Source organism: Salmo trutta, chromosome 38, assembly GCF_901001165.1.
Source record: "Salmo trutta chromosome 38, fSalTru1.1, whole genome shotgun sequence".
In the NCBI taxonomy this organism is placed as follows: Eukaryota; Metazoa; Chordata; class Actinopteri; order Salmoniformes; family Salmonidae; genus Salmo; species Salmo trutta.
In genome coordinates, this window is record NC_042994.1 from 1,403,619 (window position 1) to 1,425,312 (window position 21,694).

Below are 21,694 nucleotides of genomic sequence, written 5' to 3' on the forward strand. Positions count from 1 at the left end.
ACTACACAAACAAATCAAAAACAGAGCCAGAGTAAAAGACAGGTTCTTGGTGGTGAGGGTTGGTACCAGCGTTATAGGGGCACACTGAGCCGGACTGGAGAAAGATACGAAGCAAAGGGGGCTGTTTTGACAGAATAAGGGAGGCAGTGCCTTCACCAGTCAAGTTACAAGCCTGATATTTTTCCTGGTCTCAGGAGTGTCACACCCACCAGGTTCTATAAAGGACACGGCAGAGTTTTATAATTGTACATGTAACCCACCCACACGAAGTGTGGATACCTGATGAAGAGTGTGTGTGTGCGTGCATGCGTGTGTTTACGTGTGTGTGTGTGTGCGATACATATAGAAATGTATGCAACTATGTATGGTGTGCAGTTACAGTGTGCATGGGGTGCAGTTACAGTATGCATGGGGTGCAGTTACAGTATGCATGGGGTGCAGTTACAGTGTGCAGTTACAGTATGCATGGGGTGCAGTTACAGTTGGTATGGTGTGTAGTTACAGTATGTATGGTGTGTAGTTACAGTATGTATGGGGTGTAGTTACAGTATGTAGGTGGTGTAGTTACAGTATGTATGGTGTGTAGTTACAGTATGTATGGGGTGTAGTTACAGTAATTATGGTGTGTAGTATGTATGGTGTAGTTACAGTATGTATGTGGTGTAGTTACAGTATGTATGGGGTGTAGTTACAGTATGTATGGGGTGTAGTTACAGTATGTATGGTGTAGTTACAGTATGTATGGGGTGTAGTTACAGTAATTATGGTGTGTAGTATGTATGATGTAGTTACAGTATGTATGGGGTGTAGTTACAGTATGTAGGTGGTGTAGTTACAGTAATTATGGTGTGTAGTATGTATGATGTAGTTACAGTATGTAGGTGGTGTAGTTACAGTAATTATGGTGTGTAGTATGTATGGGGTGTAGTTACAGTATGTATGGGGTGTAGTTACAGTATGTATGGTGTGTAGTTACAGTATGTAGGTGGTGTAGTTACAGTATGTATGGGGTGTAGTTACAGTATGTATGGGGTGTAGTTACAGTATGTATGGGGTGTAGTATGTATGGGGTGTAGTTACAGTATGTATGGGGTGTAGTTACAGTATGTATGGGGTGTAGTTACAGTATGTATGGTGTAGTTACAGTATGTATGGGGTGTAGTATGTATGGGGTGTAGTTACAGTATGTATGGTGTGTAGTTACAGTATGTATGGGGTGTAGTTACAGTATGTAGGTGGTGTAGTTACAGTATGTATGGGGTGTAGTTACAGTATGTATGGGGTGTAGTATGTATGGTGTAGTTACAGTATGTATGGGGTGTAGTTACAGTATGTATGGGGTGTAGTTACAGTAATTATGGTGTAGTTACAGTATGTATGGGGTGTAGTATGTATGGTGTAGTTACAGTATGTATGGGGTGTAGTTACAGTATGTATGGGGTGTAGTTACAGTAATTATGGTGTGTGCTTCCAAGGCTGAGTGTGCTAGTTAATACAGTAGTGTTGCATTCAGAAAGACCTGGGTTCGGTTTAGTAGCTATAAGAATTTATATTTTCTTTCAAAAAAAGAAAACATGAAGAAAAAAACACCATATAATAACAATAATAATGATAAAACCCACCATATAATAATAACAATAATAATTTAAAACGTGCTTCCGTCAGTCCCATCTAAGACATCTGGAAACACAAGAAAGTGTACTAAAAGAGTACTAAAACACTTTTACTTTAATAAAAGTCCTGATTTGTGTTGCTAGTTAGTGTACAATCAGCTGCTTTGAAGTGGGTGGACCTGAGGCGTCATGACAACAGGATATGCAGCATGGAGGAATAATCAACAACACTTCATAACAACAAGCAAAATGGCAATTCACAGAAGTCTGTTTAGTTTTTTTCTTGAAAGGTATCACGTGCCACTCAAGAGACAAAAATGGCACGTCACATGGTATCTAGAAATTGAGGTTAGTTCTGTTCTGCATTTCTTTCTTTTTTTTCTCTCCATGTTTGTTTACAATCTCACATCAGAATGAAAAGAAATCCATCGATTTACCTGAAGATGTAAAACAGTAAATTAAATATATATTCATATGTATATAGCTATTTTCATTTATATAAAAGGTACAATGATTTGATTTGGAATGCAGTTTAAAACAAGTAAATAATAATAATAATAAACAGTAGATTCATAAGGTTAACATTTCCACCTGTCCGCACATTCTCCCCTCTAGGTCTCTGACTGACTGTGTCTCTGTCTCATCTCTGTAAGAAACTCAAATCCCTATGAAGAAGTTTAACCTGGAGTGATGTTACAGTCAAAAAAACTAACTAGACTATTAAGCTGTCCGTCCCATACTCCTAGCTCCTCTCGTAAAGAAAAGACCAAAAGAAAAAGGAGGAGGGGCCTATATTTCCCAGCGTATCCACTATCCCTTCTTTTTTTCTGGCTTCCCTGAGAGGGACACAAGTGCAGGTTGAGGTACAGCACTTGGACACAGCTGAGCCACGTCAATATATAATATAGATGCTGTATACATTTAATCTAATACAGGTAGTTAAGTCTGTGTCATCCTCCGACTGACAAATAATGCTGCCCCTCCCGTCAACTTTATCCTGAGAGGTACAATACTGAAGGCTACAGATGCCCACGGCAGAAAAACGCTATTCAAATACAAGCGGAAGGTGGAGAAAGAAAATAAACAGTCTGTTCCTCCAGATATTTTTTTGTGTGGGGGTTGAGAGATTCATGTCCGTTTATTACATTCATTATCTGTGTGTATAGAAATAATTAGAAGTGTGAAACTTCTCAGTCGTGTTAAGGAGGAGGACTTCTTCGGACAGGGGGACCCGTTAACCCAAGTGGCAGAACTAAACAATTAAACCCCAAAAATATGAATAAAAAAATGAAATAAAGCCCAAATGGCAATGCACCTCAGTAGATTAGATACGACTGATGTAAGGGAAGGGGAAAGGGGGATATCTAGTCAGTTGTACAACTGAATGCATTCAACTGAAATGTGTCTCCGCATTTAACCCAACCCCTCTGAATCTGAGAGGTACGGGGGGGCTGCCTTAAATCGACATCCACGTCTTCGGGAACCACTAGCACGTTCTTTTTTGATAGCCCAATGATAAATACATAGATTTATAGTTTTCATAAATAATGTAGGTGGAGATTCCTGGCCCTTCAGGAATCCCGTCTCAGGGGTTTCAGGGCCTACCTAAGTGCTGAATGTAGGAATCCCCTCAAGGGTTTCAGGACCTATCTAAGTGCTGAATGTAAGAATTTAGACACGCATCTCAGTCAGTGCTACAGGTCATGATAAGTAAGGAACAATTGTACAGGTTATACACATTTCCCATCAGCATCATTTTGCTCACATGCATAACGTGAAAGAAGCGCTAAGGGGCACATTTTGTCATACTTCATAATAACTCGCAAGTTTAGGAGAAAAACTAAGTTTAAAACACAATTCCACACTATATTTTAAGTAGTGTTTTTCTTGTCAAATCGCATTCACAGCTAAGCTAAATTAATTAGTAATCATGCCTTGAAATGTGAAAGGCTACAAAATAAGTGCTTTACTCATAATTTAAGTAAGAGTATCAATCTCATATAACTTTAAGTCATTGCTGGACTATATTTGGTCTTCTGATTGGATGGGACAGGTAACCAATTAGACACTTGAAATACTCTGCATTGTCTAAGTGTTGAACGCATTTCATGCATGACCCCTGACCTTGTGTTTCTACAGAGGTCATCATGAAGGGATTACATTGTTCGCATCGGCTACGCATAACTGCCAATCAAGCCATGGGAGGGAGGGTCAAAGCCTAAGACCAATCTATCAGAACAGGGCTAGGTAAGATTGTTCATTAGGGGTTTGAATATAATTATAACAATTATAGACCAATTATTCACTAATTTAGAATATACTAGAGCATGAATCGCTTGGTACGACACTCATAAACTAGTCTATACTTTGCTAGATGTAAGCTCCTATCTAAGAATTCCCAAATCACCTGGAACGGACTGGTGCATGCCATTTTGTAGAAGAAAATTAAATACAAAATTAAATAAATAAAATGTACAGGACATTTCAAGGAGTGAATGTTCATTTCATCAGTGTTGACATGACGGAGATGTTTTCTAAGTACAATTTCATGAATAATCTCACAGACTGGGTGAGCACCAGGCAGTGTTTAGAGCAAACAGAAACATTTACTACAGCAGAGCAAGAGAGGGCTTTAAAAACATAAAAAACTTTTTTTTATTTTATTTTTCCTTCTCTCGTCTTTTTTTGTTGTTGCCCCCACCCCACCAAAAAAATGAGAGCATCTTTTTATAAAAACATTTTCTCAGAAGGATGTTTTTTTCTTTCCCCTGACAAAACATGACGACAGATAAGATAGTTTCCGCCTGGTTTGGCAGGAGGGCTGAGGGGCAGCAACCAGATATGACAACTACACTACACGAAATCTGACAAATTCAAGCATCAACCAGGGTACTGAGGAGGTAATAGAGAGGAAACAGAATATGTTTAGGTCCAAGCTGCAGCTCTCTGAAAGTCTTTCAGACACTAAAGCTTTTTTCTCTCTCTCTTTTTGCTTTCTGGCCATCCCTTACCCTCCTCTAATCACCTCTCTTCCTCCCATCCAAACCCATCCCCATCTCTCTAAATAGAGCTACAATATCTTCCTCTCTTTTGCGCGGTTAAAAAAAAAGTGCTATTTTCAGACGTTTAATTTCCAAACTTCTCCTCACACCCTCTTCACTGTTTTAGTTTGTGTTATCTTCTTCATGATTCACCACGGCCTACAGGGCGTAGCACTGCTAAGCCACAGCCACCTAGCCGGGCTGTAAGTTCCACCCCCGTCAGAAGTAGCAGAGTGAGAGAAGTCATGTCCTGCCCTTCACTTTTAGGTCCTGCAGGATAAAGGAAACACGTCCGTGTTTTAGAATCATGGCTTCGTCAAGAGATTCCCGTCTCAGGTACCCTGAGTTAAAATTGAGGAACAAAATCATCCAGAAATGCGGATTGGCTTTAAGTTCAGTGTCATCATAATAACTTATATTATATTATCCCCTAATCCCTACCAACCGAACACATCCCCTCTCACTGCAAAATGCCCCCACCCACCCCCAAGTATAAATGCACATTGTCGTAATAAACTGCCTTTGAAACTACCTTTGAACATTTTAAAACCACATAGGAGTGAGAGGAGCCATTTCGAAACTCATCAACTAAGAAGCTCTTACTTAGTTAGAATTCTAAAAGAGAAAACTTTATGAAATGTTTAGTGTTTAGAGACAGTAAGGCTGGTAAAAGCCTTCACTCAGAACCGGATAATAAAGTTGTAGCAGCAATGTTTCCACTTCCTGGTTTTGGAGGGCTACAATGCATGTGGTTATCACGCCATGTGATGTCATAGTGTTAGGTGAACCCTGCCCACTAATTAGCTGAGCGCATATGCATGAGGTCATTGGTTGGAATGAAAACCAGAGATGGCTCCAGCTCCCTAGGATCGGGAACAGATGCACTTGTTGCAGGTGCTTGAGGTAGAAGTTGCGCTTAACAACTGAACTAGGATCAGATCACCAAGCCCCAATCCAAACCTTAGCAATAAGGGGATAAAAAAAGACATCTGACTATGGATCAGTGATTAGAGGCACAATTTACCTACTACCATTGAGGTTGAGGAGCTCTCTCCAGGAGAGCAGCAGAGATATAAAATTGCCCCTACATGCTGATCTCAGGTCAGTTTTGAGGTTTCTCCCCTAAATGTTAAGGCAGGGTAAACTGATCCTAGATCTGTGGCTACGGGTAACTTGTACCTGGAGCGCAGAGTTGGCGGGGGATTATGACAGACCTTAATTGCATGATGCTAGGACAGCAATGCCGAGGTAACCTGGTCTGTCACCACTGGGCGGCGCTGGTGAGCGCCAGACTGAAAGTGTAGTGCAAAAGAAAGCCAAACAAATGAAGATAAAAAATAAATAAAAAAAACATTAAAAATATACTAAAAGATAGTAGTTATTTACTAAAACTTACGAACATGCATCCCTGATTGACTATTTTGTGTCTTTACCTTAAAAAGGACGCGGCCAATGTTGCTTTCGTTCACTTTTAAAGAGTAGCAGAATATCGAAGGAGGAAAGAAAGTTTTGCGTTAGTTAAAGAGAAATGGCTACCTGGCGATAGAAATAATGCGGTTTTGATTCAGCTTCCTGGTGAGAGAGCTTCCTGTGACATTACCAGTTTTAGAGATGGTTCAAAACATAGGAGACAGTTCACTTACCAATTGGTACTAGTACTTAAATGAGAGAGGGGGGGTTCAAGGACCATAATAGTTTGTTCAAAAGGGTTCATTTTCAACCCCCCCTAATTTTTCCCAAAGTTGGGATATTCCGCAGCCCAGACTGCATTTAAAAGCAATGCAGGGTCAGTGTATCAAGTTCAGAATAGGGGGAGTTTTGGGGGGGATAATCAACATGCATTACAAACTGTAATTAATAATTGTCACGTCACTCGTGGCTTTTGATGCATTTGTTTCGCCGCTTGATATAAAAGCTAAACAAATGTGCAATGTGCAGTGTCAAAACAACAACTGCAGAACCAGCCGATTGGTTTAGTTTTAGTTTTCATCTCCAGCTTGTTTTAGAATCCTCCTCATATCCCTGCGCTTGTGCTCACCCAGATACTGCAACAGTAAATTGGCACAAATAAAGCTCCATTTGTTTCCAATTACTTTAGTCTTAATGTTAAGATGTTTTTATACATATATATGGGGAAAGGAGGGGAGGATTCGTCATCATCGTTGTTTCTCAGTTAATCTTCAAATTCCATATTCATTTTTTGCTCGTGGTTCAGATCGGCGGCCTCCGGCAGCTCAACCTCTTGCGGCGTCGCGTTTGGCGTTGTCTCTGACTCGGCGGCGGAATCCTGTCCTCCCATCCTCAAGGTCAATTTGAGCTTCTTCTTAGGAGGGTTCTTCAGTGTGCCCAGTCGCTCCTTCACCTTATACTCCAGTGTGCTGTGAGGGATCCCGTACATGTTCTGGGCCTTGGACACGCTCATCTTCCCGCCCATCACCATGCCGATGGCCTCTTCTAAGATCTGGCTGTTGTACTGGCGGTAGCGCCCCCTCTTCTTCCTGGGCTGCTTAGAGCACGGGTCGCCCTCGGGGTCGGAGGTCGGGTATGGTTGCCCGGAGGTCCCCTGGTCCACGTCGGAGCTCCAGTAGTCTGCCGCCCCATCCAGAAAACCTCCCAGGCTGCCTCTCAGGCTACCGGCACGTCGGTTTTGCTTGGGCAGGATGACCCTCAGCTTCCTGCTCAAAGCGTTCTCCACCCCACCGTGGCCCCCGGCACCCACCACCATGGCCCCGTACCCATACAGGTCTGAGGCGTGGGAATCCCATGACAGGTCCATGCCCCTCACCTGGGGGATCTTCAGGTCCACGGGCGGGGAGTGGTGGCCTCCCGGCTCCCTCTTCACCACCACCTCATGGTGGGTCTTAGTGGAGCCATGGTGGTGGCGGAGGCCACCTCCGGAGGAGCTCTTGGAGGAGAACGCCCCGTGGTGGTGGTTCTCCAAGAACAGAGGCAGGTCTTGGAGGTCTGAGAGGATGGCGCTGGCCTGCTTCAGCCTCAGCAGGCTGTCCAGTTGGTGGTGGTGGGCTTTACCGCTGGAGGAACCCCACGGAGAGCCGTCCCGTGCCAGGAGGGGGTGGGGCTGCACGTGGTTCCCTTTGTTCCCGTGGTTGAGAAGCCCCGCCGCCTCCAGACTAGCCAATGAGAGAGCGGGAGGCTGGCCGAGGAGGCGGTGCTTCTGGCTGAGGAGCTCCTCCTTTATAAGCAGCGAATGGGCCAATGGGGGCTTGAGGGGGGTAGAACTGACGTAGCTGTCCCCCAGCCCGTCCTGTAAGCTTCTCGGCAGCATGTCATCGTCCTCCACGTCCCGAAAGGAGTGATCAACTCTCAGGGCACGCCTGATTGGAGGGAAAAGAGAAGAGAGGGGTGTTAACTTGGAAGTACTCAAATCAGTCGATTCAGAAAGTGAATCATAATGAACATTAACTACACATTAAAATTACACTACTCTACTCTTCTGATTGTTAATGCCAACAAACAAAAAGTACCACTTGGTTTTTAAAGAATATTACCTTGTGTTTTTAAAGTTCAACTTTCTTCCATAATATGTCATTGTTTAGGGGGTTTTTTTCAGCAAAACTCTTCGGCAGTCAACATATAACCGTAAACATGCAACATCTAAATGAGAAATTCATCTCCCACACTTTAAAGGGGCAATCTGCAGTTGCAACATCGATTTCTGGACTCCTGAATTAGAGGTACCCACTGATTCTTGAAGAATATCATTTAGAAATGCCTCATGAGGATAACTGTACCCCATCAGAACCCAAAATGTAAGCTTGTTATACTCCCATGTTCGTAAAAAAATAAATATAAACAAACACTATATGTCCTCGAAACATGCTTAAAACTATAAGTCTGATATCATGGATGGTCAGTCCATGCATCCATACAGATGTAGGATCTTCATTTAATCACTCTTCTGTTGCTGAGAGTTTTTCTGCAAATATACAGTGCTTTCGGAAAGTATTCAGACCCCTTGACTTTTTCCACATTTTGTTACAAATAAAAAAACGAAATATCACATTTACATAAGTATTCAGACCCTTTACTCAGTACTTTGTTGAAGCACCTTTGGCAGCGATTACAGCCTTGAGTCTTCTTGGGTATGACGCTACAAGCTTGGCACACCTGTATTTGGGGAGTTTCTCCCATTCTTCTCTGCAGATCCTTCCAAGTTCTGTCAGGTTGAATGGGGTGTGTCACAGCACAGCCATTTTCAGGTCTCTCCAGAGATGTTTGATTGGGTTCAAGTCTGGGCTCTGGCTGGGCCACTCAAGGACAATCAGAGACTTGTCCCGAAGTCACTCCTGCATTGTCTTGGCTGTGTTCTTAAGGTCGTTGTCCTGTTGGAAGGTGAACCTTTGCCCCAGTCTGAGGTCCTGGGTGCTCTGGAGCAGGTTTTCATCAAGGAGCTCTCTGTACTTTGCTCCGTTCATCTTTCCCTCGATCCTGACTAGTCTCCCAGTCCCTGCCGCTGAAAAACATCCACACAGCATGATCCTGCCACCACCATGCTTCACCGTAGGGATGGTGCCAGGTTTCCTCCAGACGTGACGCTTGGCATTCAAGCCAAAGAGTTCAATCTTGGTTTCATCAGACCAGAGAATCTTGTTTCTCATGGTCTGAGAGTCTTTAGGTGCCTTTTGGCAAACTACAAGCAGGCTGTCATGTGCCTTTTACTGAGGATTGGCTTCCATCTGGCCACTCTACCATATAGGCCTGATTGATAATTTACAAAATAGCCTCCAACACTCTACTCAACAAATTGGATGCAGTCTATGACAGTGCCATCCGTTTTGTCACCAAAGCCCATATACTACCCACCACTGCGACCTGTACGCTCTCGCTGGCTGGCCTACGCTTCATACTCTTCGCCAAACCCACTGGCTCCAGGTCATCTACAAGTCTCTGCTAGGTAAAGCCCCGCCTTATCTCAGCTTACTGGTCACCATAGCAGCACCCACCCGTAGCACACGCTCCAGCAGGTATATCTCACTGGTCACCCCCAAAGCCAATTCTTCCTTTGGCCGCCTTTCCTTTCAGTTCTTTGCTGCCAATGACTGGAACGAACTGCAAAAATCACTGAAGCTGGAGACTCATATCTCCCTCACTAGCTTTAAGCACCAGCTGTCAGAGCAGTGTCACAGATCACTGCACCTGTACATAGCCCGTCTGTAAATAGCCCATCGAACTACCTCATTCACATACTGTATTTATTTATTTATCTTGCTCCTTTGCACCCCAGTATTTCTACTTGCACATTCATCTTCTGTACCTCTACCATTACAGTGTGTAATTGCTATATTGTAATTACTTCGCCACCATGGCCTATTTATTGCCTTACCTCCCTTATCCTACCTCATTTGCACATACCGTATATAGACTTTTTCTACTGTATTATTGACTGTATGTTTGTTTATTCCATGTGTAACTCTGTGTTGTTGTATGTGTCGAACTGCTTTGCTTTATCTTGGCCAGGTCGCAGTTGTAAATGACAACTTGTTCTCAACTAGCCTACCTGGATAAATAAAGGTGAAATAAATAAAATAAAAATTGGTGGAGTGCTGCAGAGATGGTTGTCCTTCTGGAAGTTTTTCCAGAGGAACTCTGGAGCTCTGTCAGAGTGACCATCGGGTTGTTGGTCACCTCCCTGACCAAAGCCCTTCTCCCCCGATTGCTCAGTTTGGCCTGGCGGCCAGCTCTAGGAAGAGTCTTAGTGGTTCCAAACTTCCACTGTGTTCTTGGGGACTTTCAATGCTGCAGACATGTTTTGTTAGCCTTCGCTAGATCTGTGCCTCAACACAATCCTGTCTCTGAGCTCTACGGACAATTCCTTTGACCACATGGCTTGGTTTTTGCTCTGACCTACACTTGTCAACTGTGGGACCTTATATCAACAGGTGTGTGCCTTTCCAAATCATGTCCAATCAGTTGAATTTACCACAGATGGAATCCAATCAAGTTGTAGAAACATCTCAAGGATGATCAATGGAAACAGGATGCACCTGAGCTCAATTTTGAGTCTCATAGCAAAGCGTCTGAATAATTATGTAAATAAGATATTTCTGTTGTTTATTTTTAATACAATTCCAAAAATGTTTAAAATCCTGTTTTCCCTTTGTCATTATGGGGTATTGTGTGTACATTGATGAGGAACAAAAATTATGTGAAAAAAGTGAAAATATTTGTGTAGATCGATGAGGAAAGAAATTCATGTTTATCCATTTTAGAATAAGGCTGTAATGTAACAAAATGTGGAAAATGTCAGGGGGTCTGAATACTTTCCGAATGCACTGTAGGTCAAATTATGATCATACATCTGTAGCTCTGTCTATGAATTTGAGAGTGGTTACATTTCTCAGCTTTTTACTGAAACAGGGAGAATTTCTTTGTGATTGTTTCAACTGCCCCTTTAATTTCATGATTACTAGATATAGTATAGACACAAATAACTATTTATATAGTGCCTTCAGTTTAGAGACAGTACCTTTAATTGAAATTCAATTTACTTCCTGGCGTGATGGTGGGCGTTCAATCTCCATTTCAATTCATTACATTTGAGCAAAAAGCCCATTTGAGAAAATGTTTTGGCTGTAAACTTGTGTTGGCTATTAGCTAGTTATATATCTTGTCATCTTGACAAAGTAGTTGCCATCATACGGATTATAACTCGTTACCTGTTCCATATGGTCTCATTACATGGGAGAGAGTGGCTGCTCGCATCCCAAATGGCACCCTAATCCCTATGTAGTGCACTACTTCTGACCAGGGCCCATAGTGCACCACAAAGGGAATAGGTTGCTATTTGGGATGCAACATTGTCTGATGAATTCTATTTACTGTGCAAAGTGGATGTAGCCAGAGCTATATTCCACTCATTACAGCACGTTATCTCCCATCTTTAACAATTAAGGTGCTCATGAGACACATAGAGAAAGAGACAATTAACACTAATTTCCTATATTTTTTTTACCATGTGTAAAACATGCATGTTGTGACAGAGTGAGTCACTTTTATATAGGTAATTAGAGCTAACTTACTCATGTCAAACATTTCATTTACTGTCTGTCTTTTTCAAACTCAATTTCATTCAAATCATTTTGTTTCACGCAGAGACAAATTTATAGAAACTGAACTGCAATGCTTTGTTGTTTCTTTGTCCCCATCTTGCATGAAGCAGAACTATCCATTTACATGGACATTTTAAATTCAATTTGGTTAAAAAACAACCAAGCAACTTTATTTCACCACGTAAACACTTTTAAAAAGTGATTGAAATGTTATTGAATCTTAACGCTGTTTAAAAGATAGAGAGCCACACACACAGTCTGCTACACTAACAAATAACGTGAAGACAATGAGAGTAGGGAAACATCAAGGACACACAGCATGAATAACCATGATCATAATACCAATCCTTCCCTGGCATAAAGACTCATCTGCCCGAGAAGGTATAGAGGGCGCAGAGCGGAGTGCATTGTGATCAGGTTGTAATTAACGGTATAGGATAAACTGTACATAGTAAGTGTCATAGAATTCACCCGACAACACAATAGACAATGGCTGCGGTTTGAGTCGACGGCAGAGAGGTCTAGTTCCCAGCTAAACGAGAATTAACCTTGGCGCGTCTTGTATAGTAATAGTCACAAAAAGGGTTGAGCAACACAAGGATGCTCTTTTTTTCCCCTCCACTCATTATTTTAGAAAATCTGTCCTTTTGAGCTCCCTTTCATTATGTTGGCCTGAAATCAGGCCTGAAAGTTGTTCCTATAAGGGCTAGAAAGAACATACTGTTTTCTAAGAAACCTGTGCTAAAGCTCCCAAATTACATTTCCGTGACGCGTCTAACGTTTCTATTTCTGAACTACCTGAGAAAGTAGTGACTTTTTTCTGACCTTGGTGTCGGGTACGGTTCAGTATGTAACCATAGCAACAGTAGCCTTTAAACAGGAAGCACACATCCCAGTCCCCCACAGACAAGCAGAGTGACAGCTCAATGCTACCTTCTAAATAGGACCATAGATATGTCAATCAGAATGGAAGGGGAAGTGTAGACAGATAGTGAATGAGCCTTAGCACTGAGGACGTCAGCAACCAAATCCTGTGAAGAAAAAAAACGCTTTCTACCAAACTCTGCTTTATCCTATACGTCTGCCATATGGACATGCATATGTCCAAGACAAGTACAGACGTTGGATCTTAATTTGATCACTCTTTTGTTACTGAGAATTGCAAATGTGTAGTGAATGAGTTTTAAAAAGGATTCTGAAGTTTGTAATTTCCACTTTGAAATTCCAGACTTGATTTTCCTGCCTTAGCAAACTGGCTCAAATGAAGACCCGGCATCTGTACATACAGTATATGCATTCCCCTGATGAGGTTGTTATCTATATGTCAAAAAGTCAAATAATGACACACACATCCCTGATGAAGTAGATATATATATATATATAATATGTTTACAATTACATTTAGAATATACTTGATGAGGGAGTTAGGTGGTTTCACAGTAATGATGGCTGCACCATATAGTCTACACCTTATAGTCTACACCCCGTAGTCTACACCCCATAGTCTACACCCCATAGTCTACACCCCATAGTCTACACCCCATAGTCTACACCCCATAGTCTACACCCCATAGTCTACACCCCATAGTCTACACCCCATAGTCTACACCCCATAGTCTACACCCATAGTCTACACCCCATAGTCTACACCCCATAGTCTACACCTTATAGTCTACACCTTATAGTCTACACCTTATAGTCTACACCTTATAGTCTACACCTTAGTCTACACCTTATAGTCTACACCTTATAGTCTACACCACACAGTCAACACCACACAGTCAACACCACACAGTCAACACCACACAGTCTACTATAGTCTACACCTTATAGTCCACACCTTATAGTCTACACCTTATAGTCTACTATAGTCTACACCATTTTGTCTAGTCTACACCACAGTCTACACCACACAGTCTACACCATATAGTCTACTATAGTCTACACCGTATGGTCTACTATAGTCTACACCTTATAGTCTACACCTTATAGTCTACAATAGTCTACACCTTATAGTCTACAATAGTCTACACCTTATAGTCTACAATAGTCTACACCTTATAGTCTACACCTTATTGTCTACTAGTCTACACCACACAGTCTACACCATATAGTCTACTATAGTCTACACCGTATGGTCTACTATAGTCTACACCTTATAGTCTACACCTTATAGTCTACAATAGTCTACACCTTAGTCTACAATAGTCTACACCTTAGTCTACAATAGTCTACACCTTATAGTCTACAATAGTCTACACCTTATAGTCTACAATAGTCTACACCTTATAGTCTACACCATTTTGTCTAGTCTGCACCACAGTCTACACCATATACAGTGCATTTGGAAAGTATTCAGACCCCTTGACTTTTTCTACATTTTGATACATTACAGCCTTATTCTAAAATGGATAAAATGCATGTTTTTCCTCATTTACACCAATTTTTTCACTTTTATTAAAAATAAAAACAGAAATACCTTATTTACATAAGTATGCAGACCCTTTCCTATGAGACTCAAAATTGAGCTCAGGTGCATCCTGCTTCCATTGATCATCCTTGAGATGTTTCTACAACTTGATTGGAGTCCACCTGTGGTAAATTCAATTGATTGGCACACACCTGATCCCACAGTTGACAGTGCATGTCAGAGCAAAAACCAAGCCATTATGTTGAAGGAATTGTCCATAGAGCTCTGAGACTAGACTGTGTCGAGGCACAGATCTGGGGAAGGGTAACAAAACATTTCTGCAGCTTTGAAGGTCCCCAAGAACACCGTGGCCTCCATCCTTCTTAAATGGAAGAAGTTTAGAACCAAGAAGACTCTTGCTAAAGCTGGCCGCCTGGCCAAACTGAGCAATCGGGGGAGAAGGGCCTTGGTCAGGGAGGTGACCAAGAACCCGATGGTCACTCTGACAGAGCTCCTCTGTGGAGATGGGAGAACCTTCCAGAAGGACAACCATCTCCGCAGCATTCTACCAAACAGGCCATTATGGTAGAGTGGCCAGACAGAAGTCACTCCTCAGTAAAAGGCACATGAAAGTCAGCTTGGAGTTTTCCAAAAGGCACCTAAAGGATTCTCAGACCATGAGAAACAAGATTCTCTGGTCTGATGAAACCAAGATTGAACTCTTTGGCCTGAATGCCAAGCGTTACGTCTGGAGGAAACCTGGCACCACCCCAACAGTGAAGCAGGGACTGGGAGACTAATCATGATCGAGGAAAGATGAACGGAGCAAAGTACAGAGAGATCCTTGATGAAAACCTGCTCCAGAGCACACGGGACCTCAGAATGGGGCAAAGGTTCACCTTCCAATAGGACAACGACCTTAAGCACACAGCCAAGACAATGCAGGAGTGACTTCGGGACAAGTCTCTGAATGTCCTTGAGTGGCCCAGCTAGAGCCCAGACTTGAACCCGATCGAACATCTCTGGAGAGACCGGAAAAAAACTGAATGGGAGAAACTCCCCAAATACAGGTGTGGCCAAGCTTGTAGCGTCATACCCAAGAAGACTCCAGGCTATAATCGTTGCCAAAGGTGCCTCACAAAGTAGTGAGTAAAGGGTCTGAATACTTATGTAAATATGATATTTCAGGTTTTTTATTTTTTTACAAATTTGCAAAAATTTCTAAAAACGTGTTTAGTCAACTGTAGTCTACAGACAGTGGTGGTTAAGGGTGTATGGTGACTAGTGGCACTAAAATGAACAAACCAGTGATGTATTGGTTATTATGGTGTCATGATCTTAAAGGATACTATTATTATTTGATTGTGTAAGTAAATACTTGGTTAATTTTCACACTGTAAAATAAAGAGGTAAGCTAAATGAGTGAGATGATCTGTGTTTGCTAATATATCTGTGGTCTAGGAGGAAGGGTGAAGGAGGGAGGAGGGGTGGAGCGAGGGAGGAGGGGTGGAGCGAGGGAGGAGGGGTGGAGCGAGGGAGGAGGGGTGGAGCGAGGGAGGAGGGGTGGAGCAAGGGAGGAGGTGTGGAGCAAGGGAGGAGGTGTGGAGGGAGAGAGGTGGTGTGGAGGGAGAGAGGAGGTGTGGAGGGAGAGAGGTGGTGTGGAGCGAGGGAGGTGGTGTGGAGCGAGGGAGGTGGTGTGGAGCGAGGGAGGAGGTGTGGAGCGAGGGAGGAGGGGTGGAGCGAGGGAGGAGGAGTGGAGCGAGGGAGGGGTTGTGGAGCGAGGGAGGAGGTGTGGAGCGAGGGAGGAGTGTGGAGCGAGGGAGGAGTGTGGAGCGAGGGAGGGTACATCCACTTCCTCATCCCCCTCTTTAGTTAATATTACATGACCTGATCATTAGAGAATCCCAAACCACCAATGCTGCTTCTGATATGCCGACGAGGTGTGTTACAACAGCTTACACACACACCACCCTCACCATACATTATCGCTTTGGAGCGTTAACATGTATCGAGCCACTCAAATCCATCTTTGACATTCTGTGTGTTCTAATCATTCCAAGGTCTATTCCATAGTTATACAGGTAATTTATTCTCATTTAAAGCAGGAAAACAAAGTTTGTACGGTGTGTTTATAATCATGCAAATATGACTTGAAGGCAAAACACTCAGGTATCAATAAAATCCACCATGACATTGTGGGTAAGTAAATGAAAGCGGGATAGAGAAGAGAAACAACAGGAAAGCCAACAGTCCCTGAGGTCTTTGATGCAGTCTAACGTTGACCTCCTAGACCATGAAGAATGACATCAAAATAGCATAAATACATACTTATAAATACCTAGGTACTTTAATCATACTGATAATGGATTAGGGTTAGTTACATATAAATACCTAGGTACTGTAATCATACTGATAATGGGTTAGGGTTAGTTACATATAAATACCAAGGTACTGTAAGCATACTGATAATGGATTAGGGTTAGATACATATAAATACCTAGGTACTGTAATCATATTGATAATGGATTAGGGTTAGGGTTAGTTACATATAAATACCTAGGTACTGTAATCATACTGATAATGGATTAGGGTTAGTTCTCTTCCGATGCTGAAAGCCCTTGACATCGTAACGTAACAAGAGGTGTTTACCTTGGAAACCAATGGGAAATAACACATTGATCACTACAATGATGCTTTATAACAGAGGTGGAGGTGGAGGTGTGTGTGTGTGTGTGTGTGTGTGTGTGTGTGTGTGTGTGTGTGTGTGTGTGTGTGTGTGTCTTACCCCTTGACTGTGGGCGACAGGGTGTAACTGTGAGAGTTTTTGAGGACGGTGCCGTGGGCCTTCTTGGTGGAGAGGTCCAGGACTCCATCTGAGGATTAACATACGCAGATACACCCACTGTTTTAGGGCACAGTTCATCTAAGTATGTACTGTATAACTTGACTTCAATTGATTGGGACTTTTTAAATGAATGTAATTAACATTTTAAATGTGTCGTTCAATAATAGATGTTTCTGTTACTCTATAAATCACTGGAAAGGAGAAAGGAAAGGAGTCCAGGAGAAGAATACAACATTGAAAATCACATGAATAAATAGTGAAAATAATCATTACCGTTCGCTCTGCTCTTTGTTTAAAGAGTAATAACAATATTATATTCCTCTTTCCACTGACTGAACCACACACACACACACACACACACACACACACACACACACACACACACACACACACACACAACCCTTCCTCCACGGGTTAGTAATCCACAAAGTGCAGCTGACCTGGCTGATGACCTGGCTGATGACCTGTCCCGTCTGAACAGAGCTGAAGGACCTCTTTAATCTTTAGGGCTTTTTGGTTGGACAAAACAAGGTGGTGATATTAAAATGAATTTCTCTCTGTGTGTGTTTATGGGTGTGTGTGTGGGGGGGCATACATAAAAACACTACAATACAATATATGGTCACAGGCATTAGAGGATAATCCAGGCCAAATGTCTATAGGGCAAGAGGGATTTTAAAGCATGGGGGTTAATGTTTTTAAGATTCAGAAATCTATTTTTCAGCATAAAGCTACTTGGCATTCAGCCTCCAACTGTTTGTTAGAATTAGGATACTCGTAGTTTTCATTTGGCCCAGTCTGTTTGGCTCTAAGCAACTTTTACTGGTCCAATTACAGGTTGTGGGGGATTTCTAGGGATGATTTGGGAAAGTTACAGGGGATGTTCGGATTATAAAAAAGTTAGAGAAAATATGTATGGGAGTTAGAGGAAAATTGTAGGAAAGTCCAGTCCTGTCCTGGCCAGTTTGGTGTTGCCTTACCATTGTTCTAGGTGAGTTAAGTTACAAGTTATAGGAATAAAGAGAAATTATAGGGGAGATATAGTCAAGATATAAGATATAGGAGACCTATAGGGGAGATGGAAGATAGAGAGATAGGAGGTGTAGGGGATATATATGAGAGTTATAGGGGAGCTATAGGGAAGATATAGGATATATACTGCTCAAAAAAATAAAGGGAACACTTAAACAACACAATGTAACTCCAAGTCAATCACACTTCTGTGAAATCAAACTGTCCACTTAGGAAGCAACCCTGATTGACAATACATTTCACATGCTGTTGTGCAAATGGAATAGACAACAGGTGGAAATTATAGGCAATTAGCAAGACACCCCCAATAAAGGAGTGGTTCTGCAGGTGGTAACCACAGACCACTTCTCAGTTCCTATGCTTCCTGGCTGATGTTTTGGTCACTTTTGAATGCTGGCGGTGCTTTCACTCTAGTGGTAGCATGAGACGGAGTCTACAACCCACACAAGTGGCTCAGGTAGTGCAACTCATCCAGGATGGCACATCAATGCGAGCTGTGGCAAGAAGGTTTGCTGTGTCTGTCAGCGTAGTGTCCAGAGCATGGAGGCGCTACCAGGAGACAGGCCAGTACATCAGGAGACGTGGAGGAGGCCGTAGGAGGGCAACAACCCAGCAGCAGGACCGCTACCTCCGCCTTTGTGCAAGGAGGAGCAGGAGGAGCACTGCCAGAGCCCTGCAAAATTACCTCCAGCAGGCCACAAATGTGCATGTGTCTGCTCAAACGGTCAGAAACAGACTCCATGAGGGTGGTATGAGGGCACGACATCCACAGGTGGGGGTTGTGCTTACAGCCCAACACCGTGCAGGACGTTTGGCATTTGCCAGAGAACACCAAGATTGGCAAATTCGCCACTGGCGCCCTGTGCTCTTCACAGATTAAAGCTGGTTCACACTGAGCACATGTGACAGACGTGACAGAGTCTGGAGACACCGTGGAGAACGTTCTGCTGCCTGCAACATCCTCCAGCATGACCGGTTTGGCGGTGGGTCAGTCATGGTGTGGGGTGGCATTTCTTTGGGGGGCCGCACAGCCCTCCATGTGCTCGCCAGAGGTAGCCTGACTGCCATTAGGTACCGAAATGAGATCCTCAGACCCCTTGTGAGACCATATGCTGGTGCGGTTGGCCCTGGGTTCCTCCTAATGCAAGACAATGCTAGACCTCATGTGGCTGGAGTGTGTCAGCAGTTCCTGCAAGAGGAAGGCATTGATGCTATGGACTGGCCCGCCCGTTCCCCAGACCTGAATCCAATTGAGCACATCTGGGACATCATGTCTCGCTCCATCCACCAACGCCACGTTGCACCACAGACTGTCCAGGAGTTGGCGGATGCTTTAGTCCAGGTCTGGGAGGAGATCCCTCAGGAGATCATCCGCCACCTCATCAGGAGCATGCCCAGGCGTTGTAGGGAGGTCATACAGGCCCGTGGAGGCCACACACACTACTGAGCCTCATTTTGACTTGTTTTAAGGACATTACATCAAAGTTGGATCAGCCTGTAGTGTGGTTTTCCACTTTAATTTTGAGTGTGACTCCAAATCCAGACCTCCATAAATTTCCATTGATTATTTTTGTGTTTTTGTTGTCAGCACATTCAACTATGTAAAGAAAAAAGTATTCAATAAGATTATTTCATTCATTCAGATCTATGATGTGTTATTTTAGTGTTCCCTTTATTTTTTTGAGCAGTGTATATAGTCAATATAGGAGATACATTGAGGGAAAAAGGTATTTGATCCCCTGCTGATTTTGTACGTTTGCACACTGACAAAGAAATTATCAGTCTATCATTTTAATGGTAGGTTTATTTGAACAGTGAGAGACAGAATAACAACAAAAAAATCCAGAAAAACACATGTCAAAAATGTTATAAATTGATTTGCATTTTAATGAGGGAAATAAGTATTTGACCCCTCTGCAAAACATGACTTAGTACTTGGTGGCAAAACCCTTGTGGGCAATCACAGGAGGTCAGACGTTTGTTGTAGTTGGCCACCAGGTTTGCACACATCTCAGGAGGGATTTTGTCCCACTCCTCTTTGCAGATCTTCTCCAAGTCATTAAGGTTTCGAGGCTGACGTTTGACAACTCGAACCTTCAGCTCCATCCACATATTTTCTATGGGATTAAGGTCTGGAGACTGGCTAGGTCACTCCAGGACCTTAATGTGCTTCTTCTTGAGCCACTCCTTTGTTGCCTTGGCCATGTGTTTTGGGTCATTGTCATGCTGGAATACCCATCCACGACCCATTTTCAATGCCCAGGCTGAGGGAAGGAGGTTCTCACCCAAGATTTCACGGTACATGGCCCCGTCCATCGTCCCTTTGATGCGGTAAAGTTGTCCTATCCCCTTAGCAGAAAAACACCCCCAAAGCATAATGTTTCCACCTCCATGTTTGACGGTGGGGATGGTGTTGTTGGGGTCATAGGCAGCATTCCTCCTCCTCCAAACACGGCGAGTTGAGTTGATGCCAAAGAGCTCCATTTTGGTCTCATCTGACCACAACACTTTCACCCAGTTGTCCTCTGAATCATTCAGACGTTCATTGGCAAACTTCAGATGGGCATGTATATGTATTCTTGAGCAGGGGGACCTTGCGGGCGCTGCAGGATTTCAGTCCTTCACGGCGTAGTGTGTTACCAATTGTTTTCTTGGTGACTATGATCCCAGCTGCCTTGAGATCATTGACAAGATCCTCCCATGTAGTTCTGGGCTGATTCCTCACTGTTCTCATGATCATTGCAACTCCACGAGGCGAGATCTTGCATGGAGCCCCAGGCTGAGGGAGATTGACAGTTCTTTTGTGTTTCTTCCATTTGCGAATAATCGCACCAACTGTTGTCACCTTCTCACCAAGCTGCTTGGCGATGGTCTTGTAGCCCATTCCAGCCTTGTGTAGGTCTCCAATCTTGTCCCTGACACCCTTGGAGAGCTCTTTGGTCTTGGCCATGGTGGAGAGTTTGGAATCTGATTGCTTCTGTGGACAGGTGTCTTTCATACAGGTAACAAGCTGAGATTAGGAGCACTCCCTTTAAGAGTGTGCTCCTAATCGCAGCTCGTTACCTGTATGAAAGACACCTGGGAGCCAGAAATCTTTCTGATTGAGAGGGGGTCAAATACTTATTTCCCTCATTAAAATGCAAATCAATTTATAACATTTTTGACATGCGTTTTTCTGGATTTTTTATTATTATTCTGTCTCTCACTATTCAAATAAACCTACCATTAAAATTATAGACTGATAATTTCTTTGTCAGTGGGCAAACATACAAAATCAGCAGGGGATGAAATACTTTTTTCCCCTCACTGTATAGTAGAGATATAGGGACTATATAGGATAGATAGAGGATATAGGAGAGATATACGGGATACAGTGGAGAGATAAGAGAGATACAGGGCAGCTATAGAAGAGATATAGTGAAGAGAAAAGAGAGATACAGTGGAGATATAGGAGAGATATTTCAGATATAGAAGCGATATAGTGGAGAGATAGTTGAAGTCGGAAGTTTACATACACCTTAGCCAAATACATTTAAACTACATTTTTCACAATTAATGACATTTAATCCTAGTAAAAATTGCCTGTCTTAGGTCAGTTCGGATCAGCACTTTCTTTCAGCTTTTATTTCTTTCATCACATTCCCAGTGGGTCAGAAGTTTATATACACTCAATTAGTATTTGG

At 42.9% G+C, this 21,694-nt stretch overlaps 1 protein-coding gene across 2 annotated transcripts in view; it reads right to left on the bottom strand.

Annotated features, from left to right (window-relative positions):
* Nucleotides 1-1,710: 1,710 nt before the first annotated feature.
* Nucleotides 1,711-21,694, bottom strand: part of lcor (ligand dependent nuclear receptor corepressor) — a 72,304-nt gene continuing 52,320 nt past the window's right edge. For both annotated transcript variants that reach the window (XM_029738791.1, XM_029738790.1), the window contains exons 6-7: nt 16,920-17,007; nt 1,711-7,989 (exon numbers count right to left, since the gene is read on the bottom strand). In XM_029738791.1, the coding sequence (XP_029594651.1) occupies nt 6,828-7,989; nt 16,920-17,007 (1,250 nt within the window). In that variant the 3' untranslated portion in view covers nt 1,711-6,827. The remainder of the gene's footprint in view (nt 7,990-16,919; nt 17,008-21,694) is intronic.